Raw genomic sequence first — 26,835 nt, forward strand, 5'->3', positions numbered from 1 at the left:
CAAGGGTGGTGGTGGGTTTAGTGAGGTGTGCCAGGAAAGACCTCAGCAGTCCCCAAGGGACGCAAAGGTGTGAGCCAGCTGAGCAGACATCTGGGAGTGTTCTGACACTCTCTGAGCCCAGAGAGTCGAGGGCCAGTGTGTTTGGAACAGCCTGAGGGCCATGTGACTGGAAATGGGCACAGTCACAGGCTGTCCGCATCTGGCGCCTCTCCACCATGACTCTTTCATTTTCTGCAGCCTTTAGCCTTTAGCAGTGTTCAAGATTTATTTTAGAGTTTTATCCATCAGTTCTCAGATTTGCAAATCTGTGAGTTGTGTTGGGTAGTCTGGACCAGAGAAATAACTGAGTCACCCAGTTGAAAAAAGTTCATCAGATACCCCATGAAGGCAAGACTCTCATTCCCATTTCTTGAGAGCCGTTCACTTGGTAAGAAAAGAACATCTGCTGGTGAGTGTAGTTCTGAGTGCATCAACTTCGATCACTTTTGCATCTGATTTCTCCCTAAAAGTATGTGTAAATAAGTTCAACCTTTTTCACGTAAATTCTCTAGCATGGATGTGTTTTAACTCTAAATTAGTAAGTAAAATTGCAGTGAATGGAATTTGGATACGAATAAACACATCACGTTTTTTCTTAGGTACCAACAGCCAAGGTTTCGGAGCTAAACCCTAATGCAAAAGTATGGGGCACTCCACTGTTACAGCTGGAACCGCGTGGAGCTGCAGACGGCGGCGTGAGCACAGTCTGGGAGGCGCCGCCTGGCCGTGGCCACCTCGGTGAGTGGGCGGGGCTGGGCCTCTGCTCTGGGCTGCAGCCTTGTTTCCTTTGAGTTCACCTTTGGGAAAGTATTTAAGATCTGTGTCATGGTTGGTGACAGTATTTACGAACCCTGAGGTCCCTCACAGTTAAGTTGAAAAGGTCAGTAACTGCAGGTGTAAATCTTTGTTTTAAGAAAAAGCTGTTCTTCTAACCCTTCTTCTTGGGGTGAAATTCTTAATTACAGGATTGGACACCAACGGTGATGGTGACAAAAGTCATGAAAATGTTGCGCTGTCAGATCTACAGGAGTCAGACCAGACAGCCATGAGCACTTTGGGTCTGGACCACTCAGAGTATGAGTCACCGCCTGAAAGTAGTGAGACAGGTAAAGCTGTTTTATGATTTCATTTTCATATAGAGTATGGGCTTCTTTATGTTGCACTTTTAGTTCTTTGTTCATTTCTTCCTCTTTTTTGTTTCTTCCCTTGTTGTTTGATGATTTCTTTGGTGGCATGCTTGTGTTCTTTTCTCTCTAGCTTCTGTGTAGCTATTGTAGGTTTTTAGATTTGTGGTTACAGTGTTCCTCATATATGTTGACCTGTAACTTTATCTACTTGTTAATAGAAATAACTGATAGTCATGTAAGTTCAGACACATTCTAAAAGATCTACGTTTTTACTTCCTTCCCCCACATCTTGTTTTTTTATGTCATTTTGCATATTCTTATCTCTCCCTTAATTGTATATAGTTGTAGTTGCTTCTACAGATTTATATTTTAATCTATATATGACTTGTAGTTATAGTTGCTTCTACAGTTTGTATTTTAATCTGTATACTGACTTACATAAATACTCTTCAGTCCTTGCTATGTGTCTGCCTTTCCTAGTGGGATTTCCCTTTCCTATAGGTTCTTCTTTTCTACTTCTAGAAGACACTTCAACATTTCTTCAGCGCAGGTTTGGTACTGATGAATTCTTTCAGTTTCTTCATGTCTGAGAAGCGCTTTAATCTTTTCTTCAATTCCAAATGATTGTCTTGCTGGGTAAAGTAATGGAGGTTGCAAGTTTTTACCTTTCAGCCCTTGATATGTATCCTGCCACTCCCTTCTGGCCTGCAGAGTTTCTGCTGAAAAATCAGTTGATGGCCTTATGGGGGTTCCCTTGATTATAACTCCTTTGTTTTTCTCTTGCTTCCTTTAGAATCCTCTTTATCTGTAACTTTTGCCATTTTAATTATGACATGTCTTGGTGTGGGTCTCTGAGTTCCATCTTGTTTGGAATGGGACCCTCCATGCTTCCTGTTCTTGGATATCTGTTTCCTTCATCAGCTTTGGGAAGTTTCCTGCCATAATTTCATCAGATGCATATTTTACCCTCTTCTCTGTCTCTCCTTTTTCTGGAACCTCTGTAATGTGATTTTAGTATACTTGATGTTGTCCCAGAGGCCCCTTAAACTATCCTCATTTTAAAAAACAGCTGAAGTGGTTCTTTGCTATTCTTGTTGGGTGGTTTCCGTTATTCTGTCTTCCCGATCACTTGTGAGTTCTTCTGTGTTACCTGATCTGCTTTCAGTCCTTACACTGCTTTTCATTTCCGTTATTGTATTCTTCAGCTCTGACTGGTTCTTTTTTAAAAATTATTTCCTAGTTTCTTGTTAAAGTTCTCACTGTGTTCATGTATTCCTTTCCCAGCTTCAGTTAGCATTTTTATTAACAATACTTTGATTTTTTTAATCTGCTATTTGTCTCTATTTCATTAGTTTTTTTCTCCCTTTCATTTGAAGCATACTCCTATGTCATCAGTGCTGAAGCAGAAGCCTTGAGGGTTGGGTTCAAGCCGGTTCCATTCCCTCTAAATATGTGCACCCCACCCTCTTCCCCCACTGCAATGGCTTCTCCACATTAGTGGAGAGTAGGCCAGAGCACGAGGGGCTGGAGTGAGCTGGTGGTCCCAGCTCACCGTCAGAGCCCCAGGCAGTTTCCTGTCCACTCCTCTGTGCGCAAAGGTACTATCAGTGGCTACTGTCACCCTATTTAGACATTGATGTGCTTTAGAAGTTCTGCCTGTTAAACCTGTCCCTAAACAATGTACCTTTCTCAGGTTCCTTTGATTCTTCTGTAAACTGACTCTTGTGCTGATACCGAGGTGAGGGGTGCTGGTCTGAAGGCCTCAGGGAAATGTAAGACCCAAACAGTTCCTGAAAGGCAGGTCAGATTTGAGTAGGAGAAGACGAGACTGACGAGAAGGTGAAGCACTGGGAGAAGTGCAGACAGGAAATGTTCATGTTGAAATTGAGTCAAACTCAGGAGGAGGTGGTTCTTTGTGAAAGGGGTATTTAAAGCGTTTCAGAAGAAAAAGAAGGGAGTTCTCTTTTGGGGTCCAGGGTGTGGGCCAGCATAGGAATTCCTGTAAGTAATGGGACAGCAGTTGTTCACCTCCGATTTTGTTTCTGCCTTAATCTAAAAGACCAGACAGTTTTAAGACCCCAGCAGACCTGAGGAATAGGTTGCATGCTTGTTATTGATGGTCAGATGGGCAAGTGTGAGTGCAAGAGCGGCTGCACAAGGACCACGTTCAGACCCCCATGTCACTGTCTAGAGAAGGTTGCATGACTGAGAAAGCCTGCCCTCCCTTTCTTACCACCAGCTGTAGGGTTACATATGAAAGGTTCTTAATTAATTACTGTGTAAGTGTTTGACGTTAAATATTTATTTTCCCCTAGAAGGGAACCCAGAAAGACCTTGCCTGCACAGTTGCTGCTGACCTTTGTGACCATGTGCCTGGCTCCTCACTGCCCTCCTCACTCTGCCTGGATTACATAGACCATCATTTCAGCTACTTCCTTGCATCTAACTTCCTTCATAGTTGCTTAGCAGATGCCTCTGACTTGTTTAAATGTAATTCTCTACCTACTCCGTGTCTGTTCCTGAGCAGATAGACAGATGTGGCTAAAGAAGACAAGTGTTGCAGTGTAGAGTGGTCTCATTTTCCATTCACGGTTTCAGACTTGCAGGGGCCTCTCTGGCCCCACAGTGCTGCAGTCGAGCTCCTGGATGGCCATTTCACACCTGCCACCTTCAGGGGTGTAGAGCACTAATGAGGTACCACCGGTGTACCGTAAACATCATGTTTGGAATATCCTTGCTTTCTGTAAGCTTTATTTTCCTTAGCTTGAAGCAGTATTCAGATCATTCTAGAACTGGCTGGCTGATTCTTCCAGTTGGACTTGCTGGGTAGACAGCTGAGAAACCACCTCCCGTCATGTCAGGGTCGTGCCCGCTACCACGGAGACTGCCTGTGCCCTTCCCCCTGCCCACACCCTGCCCCAGCCAACCACTCATCTGCTTTCTGTCACTGCACTTTAGTCTGGAATTGTATGTAAAGAGAGTTTTACAGTATGCGCTCTTTTTGTGAGGCTTTTTTTACTTACTTGTTTTGAGATTCATTCAAGTGATAACATTTTGGAGCCTTTACTTTTTGGACCCCGTACTGTTCCATTCCATTATCTATTATAGTTTGTTTTTTTATTAACCTGTTGATGAATATATGGATTGTTTTCAGTTGGGGCTGTTACAAATAAGGCTACAATAGACATTTATAAACAAGGCTTTGTGTGTACATATGTTTTCATTCCTTTTGGATAAATACCCAGGAATGGAGTAGATGGGTCATTCGCTCGGCATTGGTTTATCTTTTTAAGAAATGATAGAGCTGTAAAGTAATTAACCTTCAACTAATAAAAATAAATAAAAAAAAGAAAGAAAGAAATGACAGAGCTGTGTTCCATAACTGTCCCCTTGCATCCCCACTTGGAGTGGTTACAGCTCCTGCTGCTCCACACCATTGCTGGCACTTGATACCATCAGTCTTTTTAATGTTAACCATTCCAAGTTTGGTAGTAGAATCTTCCTGTGGATTTACTTCACATTTCCTTAGTGACTAATGGTGTCAAACATCTTTTCAAGTGTGTATGTTTCTTCAGTGAAGGGTCTGTTCAAGTCTTTTGCCCATTTTCTTAATTGGATTGATTTATTGAGTTGAGAGTTCCTTGGACAGAAGTCTTTATCAATATGTAACTTGCAAATACATCCTTCCAGTTTGTAGCTTGTCTTTTTGTTCTCCTAATAGTATCTTTTGAAAAGCAAAAGTTTAAAACCTTTTATATTGTTGAGTTATGGACCTTGCTTTTAGTGTTGTTCCTACAAAATCTTTTAATCCAGGGTCACAAATGTTTTATTTTTTTTTTTAATTTAAAATTTATTTTTGGCTGCACCAGCTATTCATCGCTGTGTGCGGGCTTTCTCTAGTTGGGGCGAGTGGGAGCTGCTCTTGGTTGTGGCGTGGACTTTCTCCTAGGAGCGTGGACTTCAGTAGTTGCAGCACTCAGGCTCGGTCAGAGCTGCTCTTGGTTGCAGTGCGTGGATTTTTCTCTAGGGGCATGGACTTCAGTAGCTGTAGCACTTCAGGCTCAGTAGTTACCGCCTGAGGGCTTAGTTGCTCTGCAGCATGTGGGATCTTGCCAGACCTAGATCAAACCCGTGTCCCATGCGTTGGCAGGCAGATTCTTAACCACTGTATTACCAGGAAAGTCCCAGTTACATGGTTTTACATTTTTTAGGTCTGTGGTCCATTTTTAATTAATTTTTGTATGTGGTGTGAGGTGTGAAGCAGAGTTCTTCCCCTCCCCCCCAGCACATGTATTAATAGATACGCAGTTGTTCCAGTAGCATTTGTCAGATAGACTCTCCTGCCCTTCCCTACTGCACTGCCTTTGTGCCTTTCTCAGAATCATTTGTCTCTGAGTATGTGGGTTTGTCCCTGGACTGTCTTTTCTCCATCAGTCTGTTTGGACAACAAAACCACACTGTTTTAATTACTGTAAATAATCCTTTAAAAGCAGGTAGTATTATTTAGCCTCCCAATTTTGTTTTTTTTTCAGACTTATTTAGGCTGTTCTAGGTCCTTTCCATTTCCATGCAAATTCAGGTGACCTGGTCAATTTCTGTATTGTGTGCTGAGATTTTTATTGGAATTTCATTGACTCTGTAGATGAATTGGAGAAGATTGACATCTTGGCTTGCTGATCATGACGTGTTATATGTCTCTGCTTGTTCAGATCTTTAATCTCTCTTGACTGTGTTTTTCACTGTATTTTTCAGTTTTCAGCTTGCTGGCTTTTTGCATCTTCTGTTTAATTTATCATTAAGTATTTCATATTTTTTGTGCTATTGTAAAAGTGTGTGTTAGTCACTTAGTCGTGTCTGATTCTTTGTGACCCCATGGACTATAACCTACCAGGCTCCTTGGTCCATGGGATTCTCCACACAAGAATACTACTATAAGTGGTTCTTAAAAATTCAATCTGCAACTATTTGTTACTAATAGATAGAAATATATTAACTTTTATAAATTGGTATCATACCCTGAAAGCTTATTAAGCTCACGTATTAGGTTTAGAAGCTATTTTGTAGATTCCATTGGATGTTCTACATGGATTGGTGTTATCTGTGAATAAACCCAGTTTTATTTCCTATCCAATCTAGTTCCTTTTATTCTTTATCTTGCCTCATTGCACTGAATAGAACTTTCATTACAAAGGTGAACAGATGTGGTAAGAGCAAATATCTGACTGATGTGGGGTCGGGGTGGGCATCGTCTTTTGCCATTAAGTACAGTGGTGCTCTTGGTTTTGTGTTTGTGGCCTTTGCTGGGCGGACCAGATCCCTTTCTATTGCGATCTGCTCAGAGTTTTAAGGAGGAACAGTTAAAGAGAAATTTGTCATGCTTTTTCTTCATCTGTAGCAGTGATTGTATTTTTTTTTTTTTTATTGTATTGTATTTTGTGTGTGTGTGTTAAGATGAATTATATTGATTTTTTAAAAATGTTTAACCAACCTTAAATTCCTGGGGTACGCCTCACCGCATCAGGATGTAATACATTTCTCATATGTTATTGGATTGGATTGGCCATAATTCTGCTTAGAATTTGTACACCTGCATTCATGAGGGATGTTGGTATGTAGTTTTATTTTGATGTTTTCCCTCCTACTGAATTTTTGGGAAGAGTTTATTTCTTCCTTAAATGAAAAATGAAGCCCTCCGAGTGTAGAATATTGATTGTGGGAAAGTTGTCAGCTACAGTTTGTTTGGTTTTTTTATATAGGGCTACCCAGGTTTATTTCTTCTTGAAAGAGCCTTGGTCTCTTATGTCTTTACTTACGTACTTTGTCCATTTCATCTAAATTGTCCAAGTTACTGCATAGAATTGCTCATAGTACTCTATTAATCCTTTTAGTATCTATAAAATTCGTTGTCATGTCATATCACTCATTCCCGTTGTTAGTAATTCCCGTCTTCTCTCCCCGCCTCCCCCTAGTCAGTCTGGGTAGACGTTTGTCAATTTTATTCATCTCAAAGAACCAGTATTTGGATAATACGTCAGATCCTGTAGTCTCTGCCTTTAATTCAGGCATTTAGAATGTTAACCTTTACTATGGTAATTAATATGGTTAGATTTGAGTCTTTCACCTTGCTATTTGTTTGAGAATAGCTTTCAACTTACAGGAAAATTGAGCAGATGGAGTACAGAGAGTTCCCGCAGACCCAGCATTCATTTTCTCCTGTTAACGCCTTATATTCATATGATGCATTTGCCACAGTTTCTGAACCAGGATTGGTACATTTCACCTATTGACATTTTTCTGTCCCAGGACACCATGTTACAAGTAGTGACTTGTGTTCCTTAGGCTCTCTTGCCTGTAACAAGCTTCTTAGACGTTACTTGTTTTTGATGACCTTGATAATTTTGAGGAGTACTGCTCAGTTATTTTGCATGATACTGGAATTTGTGTGATGTTTTTCTCATCATGGTGGGTTTGAGGGAAGGAATACCACAGAAGTCAAGAGCCGTTTTCATCCCATCACATTAAGAGTACATGCTGCCAGCATGATTTATTGCTGCTGTTGTTGACCGTGACCAGCTGGCTGAAGTAGGTTTATTATTAGCTTTCTCAACTGTGAAGTTACTCTTTTTTTTTTTCCCTCTACTTGTGGTCCTGTCACTGTGCCAGCCTACACTTCAGGAGTGTCCATGAGGTGTTCATGAGGGCAGAGCAGGAGGCGTGAGCGCCTTCCTTCCTTTGATGTGATTCTTCCTCGGCCTCAGGGAGTCCTCGTGCCTGTGCGATGCAGGGAACATGCGCCTGCCTCCAGGGGTTTCTTGCACCTCTGGGTGCCCTTCTGGTGTGCTCTGTCCCTGCATTGTCCCACACCCTGGACTCAGGGACCCTCAGGCTTCTGTCTGCTCCCTGAGCCCGGGCCATCCTTGTGTTTCTCTCAGGAACTAATGCTCTACATCTAGAAAACTGGTTTGATTGTTTTTTTAATAAGAAAGATATTTAAAATCCACCATGTGCCAGAGGTACTTGGGACTCAGTGCATACGATTGGTGAAAGCCCCTGCTCTGTGGGTGCTTACATCCATTCGGGCAGAGACAGACTGTTTTCATACACAGAATACACTTATGTTCACATTATATAATGTGAGAGGGTGATGCACACCATGGAGAAGACAGGTCATGATAAGTACAGTAGTGGGAGGTTACAGGTTTTTTTCTCTTTTTATTTAGGTGTAATTGACAAGTAAATGTTAATTATAGTTAAGGTGTATAGCAACATGATGGTTTAATAGCTATCACCTCACATATTTTTTTTCCCATGGGAATGCTAAGAACACTTAAGATCTACTCTCTTAGCAAAGTTCAAGTATACAGTACAGCATTATTAACTGTAGTCACCATGCTGTACAGTAGAGCCCAGAGTTTATGTCTTACAACTGAACGTTTGTACTCTTAAACCAGCGTCTTTCCATTTCCTGCCTCCAACCCCTGGCAGCCACAGCTCTACCCTCTGGTTCTGTGTGTTCACAACTTTTTTAGATTCCGCATATAAGTGGCATTGTGTAGTTTTGGGGAGTTCTTTCTGACTTATTTCACTTAGCACAGTATTCTCTAGATTCATCCATGTTGTTGTGTATGGCAGGGTTTCTTGTGGAATAATATTCCACTGTGTATATATATTGTATGTATATTTGTTGTTTAGTCACTAAATCGTGTCTGACTCTTTTGTGACCCCATATGCACCTGCCTCCAGGGGTTTCGCACGCCTCTGGGCACCCTCCTGGTATGCCCTGTCCCTGCATTATTCCACGCCCTGGACTATATATAGATAAACACACACAGACATGGCACATTTTTTTTTATCCATTCATCCATTGATAGACACGTGGGTGGTTTCCATGTCTTGGGTATTATAAATAATCCTTGTGTGAACATGGAGGTACAGACAGATCTTTGAGACTCTGATTTCCTTTCTTTTGTGTGTATGCCCAGTAGTAGGATTCCTTGATCATGTGGTTGTGCTATTTTAATTTTATGAAGAATCTCCACACTTTTCCATGGTGGCTGTGCCAGTTTACATCCCCACCAGTAATACATGGGGCAGAGCGGAGCGGGTGGTGGCACTCCCTTTTCTTTACATCCTTGCCGCATTTGTTATTTGTTACCTTTTTTTTTGGATAACAACAATTCTGACAGGTGAGCAGTGATCCTCATTTTGGTTTTTGTCTTGCAGTCCCCTAATAATGAGAGATGTTGAACATCTCATGTGCTGCTTGGCTAACTGTATGTCTTCTTTGAAAAAAATGTCTATTTAAGTCCTTTACCCATTGTTTCTTTTAATCATAGGTTGTTTTTTGTTTTTGTTTTTGCTACTGAGTTGTATGAGTTCCTTATGTATTATGGATATTAACCCCTCATCAGGTACATGATTTGTAAATATTTTCTCCTGTTCAATGGGTTGTTTTTTCATTTTGTTGATGGTATCCTTTACTGTACAAAAGTGTTTTTTTTTTTTTTTTGAGATTTTTTTAAATTTATTTTTTTATTGAAGGATAATTGCTTTACAGAATTTTGTTGTTTTCTGTCAAACCTCTACATGAATCAGCCATAGGTATACAAATATCCCCTCCTTTTTGAACTTCCCTCCCATCTCCCGCCCCATCCCACCCCTCTAGATTGATACAGAGCCCCTGTTTGAGTTTCCTGAGCCATACAGCAAATTCCCATTGGCTATCTGTTTTACATATGGTAATGTAAGTTTCCATGTTACTCATTCCATACATCTCACCCTCTCCTCCTTTCTCCCCATATTCATAAGTCTATTCTCTATGTCTGTTTTCTCCATTGCTGCCCAATAAATCTTCAGTACCATTTTTCTAGATTCTGTTTATATGCATTAGAATACAATATTTATCTTTCTCTTTCAGACTCACTTCACTCTCTATAATAGGTTCTAGGTTCATCCACCTCATCAGAACTGACTCAAATGCATTCCTTTTCATGGCTGAGTAAATACTCCATTGTGTATATATACCACAACTTCTTTATCCATTCATCTGTCAATGGACATCTAGGTTGCTTCCATGTCCTAGCTATTGTAAATAGTGCTGCAGTGAACAATGATATGCATGTGTCTTTTTCAATTTTGGTTTCCTCAGGTATATGCCTAGGAGTGAGATTGCTGGGTCATATGGTGGTTTTATTCCTAGTTTTTTAAGGAATCTCCATGCCATCTTCCATAGTGGCTGTAACAATTTACATTCCCACCAACAGTGCAAGAGCGTTCCCTTTTCTCCACACCCTCTCCAGTATTTATTGTTTGTAAACTTTTTGATGATGGTCATTCTGACTGGTGTGAGGTGATATCTCATTATGGTTTTATTTTCCATTTCTCCAGTAATGAGTGATGTTGAGCATCTTTTCATGTGTTTGTTAGCCATCTGTTTGTCTTCTTTGGAGAAATGCCTGTTTAAGTCTTTTCCCACTTTTTGATTGGGTTGTTTGTTTTTCTGGCATTGAGTTATTTGAGATGTTTTTATATTTTGGAAATTAATCCATCGTCAGTTGTTTCATTTGCTATTACTTTCTCCCATTCTTAGGGTTGTCTTTTCATCTTGCTTATAGTTTCCTTTGCTGTGCAAAAGCTATTAAGTTTAATCAGGTCCCACTTGTTTACTTTTGTCTTTCTTTCTGTTACCCTAGGACATGGGTTATAGAGGATCTAGCTTTGATTTATGTCATCGAGGGTTCTGCCTATGTTTTCCTCTAAGAGTTTTATATTTCTGGTCTTAGGTTTAGGTCTTTAATCCATTTTGAGTTAATCTTTGTGTATGGTGTTAGGAAGTGTTCTAATTTCATTCTTTTACATGTAGCTGACCAGTTTTCCCAGCACCATTTATTGAAGAGGCTGTCTTTGCCCCATTGTATACTCTTGCCTCCTTTGTCAAAAATAATGTACCCAGAATGCATGAGTTTATTTCTGGGTTTTCTGTCTTGTTCCATTGGTCTGTATTTCTGTTTTTGTGCCAGTACCATACTGTCTTAATGTCTGTAGCTTTGTAGTATAATTTAAAGTCAGGAAGGTTGATTCCTCCAGCTCCATTCTTCTTTTTCAAGACTGCTTTGGCTATTTAGGGTCTTTTGTGTTTCCATATGAATTGTGAAATTTTATGTTCTAGTTCTGGGAAAAATGCTATTGGTAATTGGATAGAGATTGCATTGAATCTGTAGATTGCATTTGGTAGTATAGTCATTTTCACAATATTGACTCTTCCTACCCAAGAACATGGAATATCTCTCCATCTGTTTGTGTTGTCTTTGATTTCTTTCATTAGTGTCTTATAATTTTCTGTGTACAGTTCTTTTGTCTCAGGCAAGTTTATTCCTAGATAATTGATTCTTTTGTTGCAATGGTGAATGGGATTGATTCCTTACTTTCTCTTTCTGATTTTTCATTGTTGTGTATAGAAATGCAAGTTATTTCTGTGTATTAATTTTGTATCTTGTAACTCTGCTAAATTCACTAGTAATTAGCTCTAGTAATTTTCTGATAGTATCTTTAGGGTTTCATAGGTACAGTATCATGTCATCTGCATACAGTGAGAGCTTTACTTCTTCTTTTCTAGTAATTTTCTGATAGTATCTTTAGGGTTTCCTAGGTATAGTATCATGTCATCTGCAAACAGTGTGAGCTTTGCTTCTTTTCTGATCTGGATTCCTTTTATTTCTTTTTCTTCTCTGATTGCTGTAGCTAGGATTTCAAGAACTATGTTGAATAATAGTGGTGAAAGTGGACACCCTTGTCTTGTTCCTGATCTTGAGGGAATGCTTTCAGTTTTTCACCATTGAAAGTAATGTTTACTGTAGGCTTATCATATGGCCTTTATTATGTTGAGGAAGCTCCTTCTATGCCCATTTTTTGAAGAGTTTTAATCATAAATGGGTGCTGAATTTTGTCAAAGGCTTTTTCTGCATCTGTTGAGAATATCATATGGTTTTTATCTTTCAGTTTTTTAATATGGTGCATCACATTGATTGATTTGTGTGTACTGAAGAATCCTTGCATTCCTGGAATAAACCCAGCTTGATCATGGTGTATGAGCTTTTTTTTTCCCCCCAAGAACTCAGTTTTTTATTTCATCATTTCTTGCATTTGAAGTACTCCTTGGTGACATCCTTGGCCTGGGGCTCTTTCTCCTTAACCACCACACAACTGCAACCAACCAGTCTATGGGGTTTTCCCTCTCTGTCAGTTTTACAGAGGCCTGCCCATTCCCCTAGTTTTTGTCGTCATCAGCATTAATCAGGTTGATTTGATGCTCAACACAAAGGGCCTCCACCAACTTGAAATACGTAGGCTCATCACAGTTGGATGCAAGCACACACAGATGGGCTTGGCACTTGTTTAAGGCTTTGGCAGCTTCGTGAATTCCACGTGCTAAACCATCGTGGACAAGGGCAGTGTTGAGCACCTCTTGCAGAGCAGTATTAATGTCCATTACACCTCCAGCAGCAATGCCTTCCTTGGCCATGGTGGTGGGTTATGGGTGGAGCCGAATCTTAAATGCACCTGAACCTTTGCCTCTGCGCGGCTCCATGGCAGCAGGGAAAGAGCGAGCTTTTTGATGTGTCACTGAATTCTTTTCGCTAAAAGTTTGTTGAGGATTTTTGCATCCATGTTCATCAGTGATATTAGCCTGTAGTTTTCTTTTTTTGTGCTGTCTTTGTCTGGTTTTGGTATCAGGGTGATGGTGGCCTTGTAGAATGAGGTTGGAAGTGTTCTTTCCTCTGCAATTTTTTGAAAGAGTTTTAGAAGGATAGGCATTAGATCTTCTCTAAATGTTTGATAGAATTCTCCTGTGAAGCCGTCTGGTCCTGGGCTTTCGTTTTTTTGGGAGATTTTTGATCACAGCTTCAATTTCAGTGCTTGTAATTGGATTGTTCATAATTTCTATTTCTTCCTGGTTCAGTCTTGGGAGATTGAACTTTTCTAAGAATCTGTCCATTTCTTCCAGGTTATCCATTTTATTGCCATATAGTTGTTCATAATAGTCTCTTAGAATCCTTTGTATTTCTGCATTGTCTGTTTTGACTTCTTTTCCATTTCTAATTTTGTTGATTTGATCCTTCTCTCTCTTTCTTGATGAGTCTGGCTAAAGGTTTGTCAATTTTGTTTATCTTCTCAAAGAACCAGCTTTTAGTTTTATTAACCTTTACTATTGTTTCATTTCTTCTTCATTCATTTGTGCTTGGATCTTTATGATTTCTTTCCTTCTACTAATTTTGGGTGCTTTTTTGTTTTTCTTTTTCCAGTTGTTTTAGGTGTAAAGTTAGGTTGTCATTTGATGTTTTTCTTGTTTCTTGAGGTGGGATTGTATTGCTATAAACCTCCCTCTTAGAACTGCTTTCGCTGCATCCCATAGGTTTTGAGTTATGTTTTCATTGTCATTTTTTTTCTAGAAATTTTTTGATTTCCCTTTTGATTTCTTCAGTAACCTGTTAGTTATTTAGAAACGTGTTGTTTAATCTCCATGTGTTTGTGTTTCTTACAGTTTTTTTCTTGTAATTGATATCTAGTCTCATAGCATTGTGATCGGAGAAGATGCTTGATACAACTTCAGTTTTCTTAAATTTACTGAGGTTTGATTGTGACCCAAGATGTGGTCTATCCTGGAATATGTTCCATGTGCAGTTGAGAAGATGGTGTATTCTTTTGCATTTGGATGGGATGTCCTGAAGATATCAATGAGATCCATCTCATCTAATGTATCATTTAAGACTTGTGTTTTCTTATAATTTTCTGTTTTGATGATCTGTCCATTAGTGTGAGTGGAGTGTTAAAGTCTCCTACTATTATTGTGTTACTGTCAATTTCTCCTTTTATGTCTGTTAGTGTTTGTCTTATGTATTGAGGTGTTTCTATGTTGGGTACATAGATATTGCACCCAAGAGGGTGTCTTCCTCTTGGATTGATTGCTTGATCATTATGTAGTGTCCTTCCTTATCTCTTGTAATCTTCTTTAAGATCTATTTTGTCTGATATGAGGATTACTACTACAACTTTCTTTTGCTTCCCATTTGCATGAAATATAGTTTCCATCCTCTCACTTTGAGTCTGTATGTGTCTTTAGGTCTGAAATGGGTTTCTTATAGACCCATAGCATATATATTGGTTTTTGTTTTTGTATCTATTCAGCCAATCTATGTCTTTCATTGGAGCATTTAATCCGTTTGCATTTAAATTAATTATTGATATATATTTTCCTGTTGCCATTTTCTTAATTGTTTGGGGTTGATTTTGTAGATCTTTTTTCTTCTCTTTTGTTTTTTGACTATAGAGGTCCCTTTAACATTTGTTGTAAAGCTGGTTTCGTGGTACTGAATTCTCTTAACTTTTGCTTGTCTGAAAAACTTTTTATTTCTCCATCAATTTTGAATGAGATCCTTGCCTGGGAACTGTAATCTTGATTGTAGATTTTTCCCTTTCAGTACTTTAAATATATCCTGCCATTCTCTTCTGGCCTGCAGAGATTCTGCTGAAAGATCAGCTGTTAAGGGTACAGGATTTCCCTTGTATGTCGCTTGTTGCTTCTCCCTTGCTGCTTTTAATATTCTTTCTTTGTGTTTAGTCTTTGTTAGTTTGATTAGTATGTGTCTTGGCGTGTTTCTCCTTGGGTTTATCCTGTATGGGACTCTTTGTGCCTCTTGGAATTGATTGACTATTTCCTTTTCCATGTTGGGGAAATTTTCAACTATAATCTCTTCAAAAATTTTCTCATACCCTTTCTTTTTCTCTTCTTCTGGGACCCCTATAATTCGAATGTTGGTGTGTTTGATATTGTCTGAGAGGTCTCTGAGATGATCCTCAATTCTTTTCATTCTTTTTACTTTATTCTGCTCTTCAGAAGTTATTTCCACCATTTTATCTTCCAGCTCACTGATTCGTTCTTCTGTTTCAGATATTCAGCTATTGAGTCCTCCTAGAATATTTTTAATTTCAGTAATTGTGTTGTTTGTCTCTGTATGTGTATTCTTTAATTCTTCTGGGTCTTTGTTCATTGATTCTTGCATTTTCTCCATTTTGTTTTCAAGGTTTTTGATCATCTTTACTATCATTATTCTGAATTCTTTTTCAGGTAGTTTGCCTATTTCCTCTTCATTTATTTGGACTTCTTTGTTTCTAGTTTGTTCCTTCATTTGTGTAGTATTTCTCTGCCTTTTCATTTTTTTTTTTTTTTTAAACTTACTGTGTTTGAGGTCTCCTTTTCCCAGGCTTCAAGGTTGAATTCTTTCTTCCTTTTGGTTTCTGCCCTCCTAAGGTTGGTCCAGTGGTTTGTGTAAGCTTCATATAGAGTGAGATTTGTGCTGAGTTTTTGTTTGTTTGTTTGTTTTTCCTCTGATGAGCAGTGCTGAGTGAGGTGGTAATCCTGTCTGCTGATGATTGGGTTTGTATTTTTGTTTTATTTGTTGGTTAGATGAGGAGTCCTGCACAGGGTGCTACTGGTGGTTGGGTAATGCCAGATCTTATATTCACGTGGTTTCCTTTGTGTGAGTTCACACTATTTAATACTCCCTGGGGTTAGTTCTCTGGTAGTCTAGAGTCTTGGAGTCAATACTCCCACTCCAAAGGCTCAGGGCTTGATATCAAGTTTTGCGTGGTTCTGTATATTCTTTTCCTCTGGTCAGGTCCTCCTGTACAAAACCTTTTTAATGGAATGTAGTCCCCATGTTTATTTTTGCTTTTGTTTCCTGTGCTTTGGGTGTCATATCCAAAAAGATTGTTGCCAAGTCTGATGGCTAGGACATTTTTTTACATTGGGTGTTTCTTTTTTTTTTAGATAGACAGTTTCAGCTCTTACATGTAAGTCATTAAGTTTCAGCTCTTACATGTAAGTCTTTAATTCATTTTGAGTTGGTTTTTGTATATAGGGTAAGATAAGGGTTCCATTAATTCTCTTGCATGTGGCTGTCAGTTTTCCCAATATTATTTATTGAAGAAATTGTCCTTTCCCCTTAAGTATTCTTGGCAGCCTTGTTGAAGATCAGCTGGTCACATACATGTCGGTTTATCTCTGGGTTCTCCATTCTATTCCATTGGTCTGTATGTCTGTTGTATGCCAATAGCATACTTTTTTGATAACTGTAACTTTTCAAAGTAGTTTGGAGTCAGGAAGTGTGATGCTTCCAGCTTTGTTCTTCTTACTCAAGATTTCTTTCGCTATTCAGAGTCTTTTGGTTCCATGCAAATTCTAAGGTTGTTTGATGTACTTACACAAAAAATGCCATTGGAATTTTGATAAGAAGTGATTGCATTGAATCTGTAGATTGCTTGGAATATTTTTACATGGAGATTTTCACAGTATTCTTTTAACCCAAGAACATGGGGATATCTTTTCATTTACTTGTCTTTAATTTCTTTTATCAGTAGCTTCGGGTTTCCAGCTCACAGATCTTTCTCCTTTTGGTTATATTTATTCCTGGGTATTTAATTCTTTCACTTGTAGTTGTGAGTGGGATTGTTATCTTAGTTTCTTCTTCAGATAGATTGTTGTTAGTGTACAGAAATACTGCTGGTGGTGTATCATAGGTCAGGTAGGCTTTCTTCCTTATTCTTCATTCTTTTTTCTTTGTGTTCCTCTAGCTGACTAATTTCACATGACCTGTTTTCCAGCTTGCTGATTATTCCTTCTGTGTTGAGTCTGCTTGTGCCCTTGGTTTTCTCCTTTGTGTCCGATTCTACCTATTTACTGTTTACTTGTTTGGCTATTGATTGCCTCCTTCTAAGAGCAGAGACTGCCTCTTTTAGGCTGAGTAAGCAGCTCTACTGGAGCTTCCCAGGTGGCTTAGTGCTAAAGAACCTACCTGCCAGTGCAGGAGATGCAGGAGACATGGGCTTGATCTCTGGGTTAGAAAGATCCCCTCGAGAAAAGCATGGCAACCCACTCCAGTATTCTTGTCTGGAGAATCCAATGGACAGAGGAGCCTGGCGGGCTGCAGTTCATAGGGTCACAAAGATCAGACATGAGTGAGCACACAGCACACACACAGGCAGCTCTGCAGCAGGGCCTGGCATGCGGGAGGTGTCTCAGGAGACAGTGCTATCCATTCAGTAGGGACTTGAACGTGTGTGCAGGAGAGCCCTTTCTGGATGAAGGGATGGAATGTGGCTGGCTTCAAGGCCTATTTCTAATTTTTAGTCTCATTAGGTCTGTTAGTTTTGTTTGTTTTGGTTTCATTTTTTCCTGATGGGGGATAGATTTTATTGAAGCTCTTTATATAAAATACATACTGTCTCTTTGTCATCAGTTTTTCCACTTTGTCTTTGCTTTTTGATGGTCTTTAACTTTGACTTTTAAAATGCAAGTGTCTCCTGTTAGAAAATCCTGCATGTATTACTAGTATGCCATGCAAATCTATATAGTAGTGTCTAAAAACTCTTTAGTTACTTTATTTCCTTTATATTTTATTATAGTCTTAGCATCTTGTCTGCTTGTAGGTCACCTGAAATTCTTTTTTGAATTGAGACAAGCTTTCCTGCTAAACTTTGCTAATAAATCTTACTCCTCAGGTTTTTTCAAACTGTTTTTGTTTGGGGGGTAAGGATTTTTCGTTTCGTTTTGCTTGCCTATATGAATTCCTTGTAAAATAATTGTTTTTATATTTGCTGTTATGTAGATAAATTACTATGTATATTGAAACCATTAAAATTGCTATACTGAATCAAGTGCTTGGTGAATTTAAGCCATTTTTTCTTTGCCTTTATATAGGAGGGAATGAATCTCAACCAGAAAGCCAGGAAGACCCCCGGGAAGTACTTAAAAAGACATTGGAATTCTGCTTGTCTAGGTGAGGATGGTAGTGTTTTTCTAGCACCTGGTACCTACATCTGTATAGATGTAGTACTTCATATGTTAACATCTGTGTCTGTACCTCCACCTGTAGGAAGTCAAGGTCTCCTATCGCCATCCCCTGCCCCTGGAATCAGACTTTGGGGGTGGGTCCATAGGTGGTCAGTCTCACAGGTGGTGGTGTGGGTCATGTTGTTGGTTACTTTCCTGCTTTTCCAGCCTCTGCTGCATAAGCTGGGAGGCCAGGGGTGGAGCCATAGCCTCTCTGATGGCTGTTCAACCCGAACCACAAACACTCTGGGTACCAGCTTTTCTTGGCCTTTTCACGTTTTTCTTACTTTCTCATTCTCTCAGCTGGGTTTACTTACTTTAAGAAGTTGTGTTTCTATTTTTAATAAGCTTCTCAAACACTTTCTTAGAAATAAGCTAGAAGTAATTTTTAAAGATTTACTTGCTTACTGATTTTGATTGTATAAAGTGCAGTCTACTTGCTCTCTCTGCTTCTCCAGATGTCTTTGACAAAATTGACCCAAGGTCAGAGAGATGGCAAATAGCAGAGTACATTGTACACACTCATTCCTCTCGTGAAGCTTCCTTTTAATAAAGCTGTGAAAATTTTTTTTAAAAAAGCTGTGAACTAAGAAAGATTGTCTTCTTTTTGCAGGGAGAACCTTGCTAGTGACATGTACCTTATATCTCAGATGGACAGTGACCAGTACGTGCCAATCACCACAGTAGCTAACCTGGACCACATCAAGAAGCTCAGCACCGACATGGACCTGATTGTTGAGGTGCTGAGATGTAAGTGGACTGTAGTCCAGGCTGTGTCGTCCATGGTCCAGACGGCATTTTTCTGGGCAGCATGACACTTAGAGGCACAGCCATTTGTGCTAAGGACTCAACGGCAAGTGGTGCCTTTGTCACCCTCCAGACTTTCTGACAGTTTGGTGAGGTGCACATTGCACTGGGCGTCAGTGTGCTGTGGAACCACAGTCTCAGATGCATCCTAGGTTATGGGTGCTGAGAGTCGAACAAGCTAGTGGGAAGAGTGTGAATGAGAGGTGCAGTCAAGAGCTCTTCAAAAAAAAAAAAAGAGCTCTTCAGGGTGAAGGAGCGTGCATGTGAATCGGCACGCCCTGTCAGAGGAGTTCTTTTCAAATTCCTGCTTCCTGCTAAAGTATTGGTGATATATTATTGTGTTGTTCCTTAACAGCACATTATGAATGAAGTTATTTCTTGGTTTCATGGTTACTTGAGAGACCCATGGGAGCTCAGGAAGGGTGGATATTTTAGGTGTGAACTTCCTGGTGCACTTTGCAGATGGAGGTTCCATAACTTTACCATTGTATTTGTTTTTAAAAGCCACTGTACTGAGATATAATTGACACATCGTGAACTTTGTGTATTTAAAGGGTACAGTTGAGTTGATCATCCCATGTGCATTGACAAAAGCTTTACCACAGTCAGAGTTACAGACACTACTGCCTAGGGTCTCCTGGTGCCCCTGCAAGGCCTCCTTCACAGAGGGGCTATTCTAGGTTTTCTAGCAGGTGTGTGGTGGTGTCTCATTGTGGTTTTAATTTCTATTTCTTTAGCGCCTGATGACATCGAGCCATCTTTCAGGTGCTTCTTTGCTGAGGTGTCTATTCAGATACCTCACTTCTGTTTTCTTTTTCTTTTATTTTTTGAGTTTTCTTACAGCTGAGATTTGAGGGGCATGTGTATATCTACAGTTTGAGGTGTGTGATCTATATTTAAGTCCTTACTAGAAATATGACTTGCAAATATATTCTCCCAGTCTGTGGCTTCTCTTTGTTCTCCTAATAGTGTCTTTTGAAAAGCAGAGTTTTGAATTTTTTTATATAGACTAGTTTATAAATTTTTTTCTTTTATGGATCTTACTTTTGGTGTTGTATCTAAGAAATCTTTGCTTAATCCAAGGTCGCATTTCTGGGGTTTTCTCCCAGAAGTTTGTAGTTTTAGGGCTTACACTGTTAGGTTTGTGGTCCATTGTCAGCTGATTTTTGTATGTGGTGTGGGCTCTCTACCCCCCTTACATGTGCATGTGTTGCTGTTCCACTCCATTTATTGAGAAGGCTCCGCTTTCCCCAGGGCACTGCCTTTGGACCAGTTGTCAGGGTAAACTCCCTGGTGGTTTCTCTCTGGGCCGTGTATCTATCCTCCATCTGTCTGTCTTGATGCCATTGCTGCAGCGTGTGGATGGTACTGGCTTTACTGTGTCGTCATTCTTAGAGTAGTTGTGAATCTCCATCTTGGTCTTGGCTCTTCTAAGTGCTTGGCATTTCCATGTGATTTTCAGAAATCAACATTTTGTTTTTTCAAAAGATTCTATTGATATTTTTAGTTGGGCTTCATAGGCTGGATTAGAAAGTATTGTCTTAAGTGTTTCAGAAGAGTTTGTACTGTAGAATAGGTGTTACTTCTTTCTTAATGTTTGGTAGGATTTTCCAGAAACCTTGTGAGCCTTGAGTGGTCTTCTGTCACAGATCCTACTTCCCAAACGTGAGCTTTGGTGCTAAGGAATGTTTCAATTTCATGTAGCTTGTCTAATTTATTAGCCTGAACTTTTTCATAGTATTCCCTTATCATCCTCTCAAATTAGTGAACCCATCATGAAATGATGATTCTATTCCTGGGGGTGGTAATGCGTGTCTGCACAGGGGTGCACAGCTCTGGGCCCTGGTTGTGATGTTGCTGTGTGGTGACCTGAGTCTGCCTGTGATAAACTCTCAACAGAGTGACTCCAGAAAATAAAACCTTACAAAAAGGAGGTAAGGTAAAAGCTAGCGAAACCTGAGTTGGGCCTGTCCCCATGCTGGCTGGCAGTGTTGACCCTTGTTTTGATGGTGGACTGTGGTCGTGGAAGATCCATCACTAGGGGAGGCTGAGGGAACAGTGTTTGGCAGCTTCTCTGAGTTCAGAATTAAGCTGTAAGGAGACAGGGGACTTATAGAAAGGAGAAAACCTTTGTTTTGCATTGTAATGGGCTTGGGGTGGTTTAAGCTATGGAGGGCCTGTGTCACAGAGTTGCCTCTATCGAAGCTCCTGCAGGACTCCCCAGAGCCCCTAAATGTAACAGGTAAGACTGGTCTGAACCTTTCCATAGCTTATGTGTTAAATTGTCACAGATTTGATGGTTTCCCCATTGTGTACAGCTTTCTTTAATGCACCTGGCAATATGGTCTGATATGTCCTGCTGGAATATCTCCATCAGGTTGCAGTGGAATGCAGATGGTGGATTTATTTTAATATCTGTGTTCCATCCTTTTCTCTTCTCTTTACATACAGCTTTACCTTTAGTCCAAGTGGATGAGAAGGGAGAGAAAGTAAGGCCAAATCAGAACCGTTGCATAGTGATACTACGTGAGATACCCGAGTCCACCCCTGTAGAAGTAAGTCATTTCTCCTCTGTTTTTTGTTAAAATAGAGTTTATGGTAACTTCAGTATTTAGAAGTTAGAAAGAAAAAACGTTTCAATACTTAACTCATTTTGGAATAAAAATGGTAAACCACCAAGTTGAGACAGAGAACATGTTCATGTTGAATAACTCTCAGAGCAAGTGTTTTCACAGTGAAGGGTGCTGTGCACACCAGCGTGGCTTGTGCTCAACTCGAGCCAACATGCCAGTGTCCGTGTGTTTCTCAGTCTGATTTGGTGGTTGATTTTTTCACTGTAAGTCATATTTTTCTATTGCTTCGTGCACCTGGCAAACTTAGGGTGGATGCCAGGCGTTTGGGGTTTGCTTTCTTGGGCACGGAGCATCCTGTGCTCCTTGCTGTGCATGCTCCTGAGCTGTTTGCGACTCACTTCAGTGACTTGGACCCGTGGAAGCAGATTGGCCTCGTCCTGGGCCAGTGCTTCCTGAGGGCTCCGCCTGTGGTCCTGAGTAAGCTCCGTTTTCCACTCCGGCTGCTAGAGACTCTCCCTGATCCTGGAGAACTCTGGGGGCGGGCGGTTGTGTCCACTCCAGGTCACTGTGTCCCAAGCACAGAGCCCTGGGGGATCCCCCTGAGCTCTGGAGCTTTGTACCAGGCCTGTGCCCACTCTCCTGGCAACACAGCCTGGAAGCCCCACCCATGAGTCAGGCACTCGTAGACCATCTATACCTGTTCTTCTTACAGAATGCTGTCCCGCACAGCCCAGGGTACACTATCTGAAAGCCATTATTTCATGTATTTTATCTTTTGTTTGTAATTATCTTATGTGGGAGGGTAAATCTGGTTAATCTCATTTTTTGATTTCTTAAATTATCTTTCTCCCACTCTTAAGTTGTGTCGTTGTTAGCCTACTGGTATTTTCCCATTAATTTAATTACTGGTCTGTTGGGGTTTGGGAGAGCCATCAGTGGGTTGTGAGCTTACTTACTGTGGCAATGGGATCGTAATTCTGGAAGCTACTTCAGGTGCCTGCGCAGCCACCTGGAGAGAGAGCCCTGGACTTTAGTGAGCTGGGGTTGTCTTTTCAGCATCTGTCCTTAAGAACAGGCCTCGTGTTTCTTTAGTGAAGACAAACGGTGCTCAGTTGAGAATTAATTTCTAACGTCTCTGTTTCCTGTAGGAAGTAGAAGCACTATTTAAAGGAGATAACTTACCGAGATTTATAAACTGTGAATTTGCCTATAATGATAATTGGTTTATTACATTTGAAACAGAAGCTGATGCACAACAGGTAAGTTCTTCCTGTGCACCCCCTGCCCCATACCCCGTGAAGTGCAGTTTACCAGCACTTTGCAGTCAGTACACGGTAGGGCTCAGTGTGGGCACAGGGGTGACGATTGGCTCTGAGTCCAGTTCAGTCATTCAGTCGTGTCCAACTCTGTGCGACCCCATGAACTGCAGCATGCCAGGCCTCCCTGTCCATCACCAACTCCTGGAGTTTACTCAGATTCATGTCCATTGAGTCGGTGATGCCATCCAACCGTCTCATCCTCTGTGTCCCCTTCTCCTCCCACCTTCAATCTTTCCCAGCATCAGGGTCTTTTCCAGTGAGTCAGTTCTTTGTATCAGGTGGCCAAGGTTTTGGAGTTTCAGCTTCAACATCAGTCCTTCCGATGAACACTCAGGACTGATCTGCTTTAGGATTGGACTGGCTGGATCTCCTTGCAGTCCAAGGGACTCTCAAGAGTCTTCTCCAACACCACAGTTCAAAAATATCAATTCTTTGACACTTAGCTTTCTTTATAATCCAACTCTCACATCCATACATGAGTACTGGAAAAACTAGCTTTGACTAGATGGACCTCTGTTGGCAAAGTAATGTCTCTGCTTTTTAATATGCGCATCTTTTAATTTCACGGCTTCAGTCACCATCTGCAGTGAACCTAAAGTGCAGGGAAACCCTAAATAGGGGGTGTGTGTGTGTGTGTGTGTGTGTGTGTGTGTGTGTGTGTGTGTGTGTGTGTGTGTGTGTGTAGACAGTTTTGTAGCAGTGTGCGGAGCATAGGCATTAGATTTTCTAAGGACATGTAACACAGGCAACCTAGGAAAACTGGTTCTGTTCTTATCTCTGTACAGAGAATGATGTCAGTGTTTGGGAAATTTGTACCTAACTCTAACGTTGCCTGGGCAGCCTTGTGTTACGAGGTGCCTGAGAAGGCACGGAGGAGCCGTCTGGGAGGTGGGGAGTTCAGATGGCTCCCTGCCGTGTAAGGAAGCATCGTGTTCAGAGGAAGCACTCGCCTGTGTAGAGGAACAGCCGTGGAGTGTGAGATGTGCATGGCGAGACCGCAGGGGCTTCAGGAGAGAGAGAGGAGCCTGAAAGACAAGTTTTAACTGAATGGAGGGAAAGAGAGGGACCAGAAGCAGGGTGATGGGAGATGAGAGAAGGCAGGTGTGTGGAGCAGGTGCCAGCCACCTCTCCAGCCCCCTTCCAGTGTGGAGAACACGGCACAAGGTCTACTCGGGGGATGCCGAGCCCTCAGAGCTACGTAGAACTTGGAGATGAGCAAGAGGCTGTCTAAGCAGTGAATTCTGAACATCGAAACCCTGAGCCATGTGATTCTGAGTGCGCATGGGGTTATTACTAGGAGCTTGGTGTTCTCCCAGGTGAGGACTCTTGGCCTAGGGTCTGTGAAATGCTGTGTGCTTTCTGTTAACACTTAAATTATATACAGATACTGCTTGGGAGAATTTTTTTCCTTTTTTTCTCTTTATTGACAGGTAATCAATTTATAACATCATACTAATTTGAGAATTCGGGGTAGGGGCTCCATAGCTCTTACCAGATCTTTTAAGGAATCCATGACCCAAAAAAGGTGAAGAATCCTTGTTCTAGGTCCCACCCACCATATTCTGACTACATAATTGCTTACTTGAAGTACTGAGTTAATTGTACGTTCATCTTATAAGAGTAACACAATGGTATTATGGATGATTTTGTCCTCAGGCTTACAAATATCTGAGAGAAGAAGTCAAAACCTTTCAAGGAAAACCAATTAAGGTAAGCAAGACCATTGATTATGCTTTACCTGCACGTCAATGTCTTTAAATATTCTATTAATAACAGAAACTTCTGTGTTTTCACACAGGCACGGATAAAGGCGAAGGCAATAGCTATAAACACGTTTTTGCCAAAGAATGGCTTTAGGCCTCTGGACATGAGCCTCTACACACAGCAGCGCTACACGGCGTCGTTTTACTTACCTCCAGTCTATAGTCCCCAGCAGCAGTTCCCTCTGTACAGCCTGATAGCCCCCCAGACGTGGTCAGCGACACACAGCTATCTTGACTCGCCCTTGGTGAGTTGGCCTTACTGGAGCTCATGTCGTAGACCCTTGGTGCGCTGGGCAGTAGATGCCCTCCTCTAAAGGGATGCCAGTTCAGATGGCTGGCGGTAGAGACCCCCCTCTAGGGGGATGCCAATTCAGGTGGTGTGATCAGATGGGCCTTCACGCTCCATGGAGGTTTTCAGTTTCACTGGGAGATAAATAAAGAGCTGCAGAAACTTGAAGAAATCTCTAATGATGCAATCCCCATCCTTTACCTGTTTGCCTCCCTCCTGTCATCTGTTTCCTCTCTTAGCTGTGTAGCCCTGAGAACATGCCCTGAACATGTGGTCATGAGCTTTGGGATAGCTGGGTCCTTCTGAGCACAGAAGGGGAACAATGGGACGTGGTTTGAAGGGGAGAGTGGTGTTTCCTAAGCTTGTGACAGTCCCGGACAATGGAGGACGGATGGCAGGCTTCATTGCACTTTGCCAGTGCTCGGTTTTTTTGCAAACGAGGACTGTGGCAGTGTCCGCCACTTTTGGGTGAATGGTTGCTCCAGAGGAGGCCTACTATGTGCTTTTGTCTCTGGGCTCTAGGGGTGTTTGTCCTTCACCTCTGCATCAGTCATCTGGACAAGTGGCTAGTCCCTTTGGTCTGGCTGGGCCATGTGAGGCCCAGAAACTGCTCTAAAACAGGTTGTGTCATTGTGAGTAGGAGCAACGAGATGGGGCCAGTTAGTTCTCAACAAGTTGTGTTACCAACTGCCTTAGCAACCAGTTTGTTTTTATTTAAACTCTTGAGCACAGTTACTTAAATTCCATGGTTGTACGTGTAAAATTGCACATATGAATTGATTCATCTCAAGTCTTCTTCCATGATTTACAGTCTTCAGAATCTACTTCTGGTGTGATGGGTATGTTTCTAAGTACACAATGATTCTACAGAAGAACTTCAGAGATGCTAACACAGCTTTCACTGCATCTTTCTCCCTCAGAGTTTCCCTTTTGTTGGTTTCGTTTTCTTTTAAAATTTCAAATGATTTTGTTTTGGTCTTGAACTGTTTCTAGTCATCATATTATAGCTTTTGGTTAGCTCTACTAGTTAGGAGCAATCGCCAGCTTTTTTACTTTTCCTTTCATTTTAATGTAGGCGGGAACTGGGTGGCACTTGGGGGTTAAATGCCTTGGATCAATCAAGGAATGTTTATACAGAAAATGTTTGAAACCACCATTCAGAATCCAGAAAACTGGAGTGATCCTTCTTCATCTTTTTTAAAAGAGAACCATTTCAACACTAAGTTTTATCTTATTTTTGTGACTAGATTTTTTAAAACAATTGGCTGATATTTAAAATTCTGCACTTAAGCTTTTTTTTTACATTTTAAGATTATATTTAGTATTGTATCTTTTAAGGGCAGTGTGAACCTATCTAATTTTTTTCTGACATAATATGTTAGTATATTTGTATGTAGTATATTACCATGAATTGTGAGTTGGGGCATAATTATGAATGATCTGAAAATATGATACTCAGAGCAAGACTTTCATGCAGATGAGGTTAAAAGAGCCTCTCAGAGGTCATGATTATGACACAGATTCCTGATTGTCCCTAGGATTGAGGACTCTGATGGATTTTACTGAAGTCACCAGGAACAGAGTGGGTGGCTTGGTGTTGGCACAGTGGGGGTGTTGGCCTGGGCACTGGGACTCTGGAAACGAGCGAGTGGGTCCCGTGCTCTGCCTGTGCTCAGCGAGGGAGGTGGGGGCCAGGGGGTGGGCCTCTGGGCAGGTGCTCCCTTCCATGTATGTGAGGCAGATTTCTGGGGGTTGTTGTGGGCTCTCAGGACACCTTGGCCATTGGCAGTCATCCTGCCCAGCGCTCTTCTCTGCAGTGAGTGCTCCATGTGGGATGCGAATATCCGCTACCAGATTTAACCAACATGAAGTCTCTTTTCTAGGTAACGCCATTTCCAAATACTGGATTTATAAATGGGTTCACGTCTCCAACCTTCAAACCTGCTGCATCTCCTCTGGCTTCACTCAGACAGTACCCTCCGAGGAGCAGGCAAGTCTGTGAGAGGGGAAGGCTGCAGTCTTTGCAGGGT

At 41.1% G+C, this 26,835-nt stretch overlaps 1 protein-coding gene and 1 pseudogene across 1 annotated transcript in view; one reads left to right on the plus strand and one right to left on the minus strand.

Annotated features, from left to right (window-relative positions):
- LARP4B (La ribonucleoprotein 4B) overlaps positions 1–26,835 on the plus strand; it is a 76,392-nt gene that overhangs the window by 38,898 nt on the left and 10,659 nt on the right. Inside the window, exons 4-12 of the mRNA XM_061126602.1 lie at positions 639–777; positions 1,005–1,145; positions 17,923–18,001; positions 18,668–18,804; positions 21,313–21,416; positions 22,583–22,693; positions 24,410–24,463; positions 24,552–24,761; positions 26,689–26,795. Coding sequence (XP_060982585.1) covers positions 639–777; positions 1,005–1,145; positions 17,923–18,001; positions 18,668–18,804; positions 21,313–21,416; positions 22,583–22,693; positions 24,410–24,463; positions 24,552–24,761; positions 26,689–26,795 — 1,082 coding nt within the window. The remainder of the gene's footprint in view (positions 1–638; positions 778–1,004; positions 1,146–17,922; positions 18,002–18,667; positions 18,805–21,312; positions 21,417–22,582; positions 22,694–24,409; positions 24,464–24,551; positions 24,762–26,688; positions 26,796–26,835) is intronic.
- LOC133044378 (small ribosomal subunit protein eS12-like) lies at positions 11,727–12,687 on the minus strand (annotated as a pseudogene).

The sequence above is a fragment of the Dama dama genome, chromosome 23 (genome assembly GCF_033118175.1).
Source record: "Dama dama isolate Ldn47 chromosome 23, ASM3311817v1, whole genome shotgun sequence".
Classification (NCBI taxonomy): domain Eukaryota; kingdom Metazoa; phylum Chordata; class Mammalia; order Artiodactyla; family Cervidae; genus Dama; species Dama dama.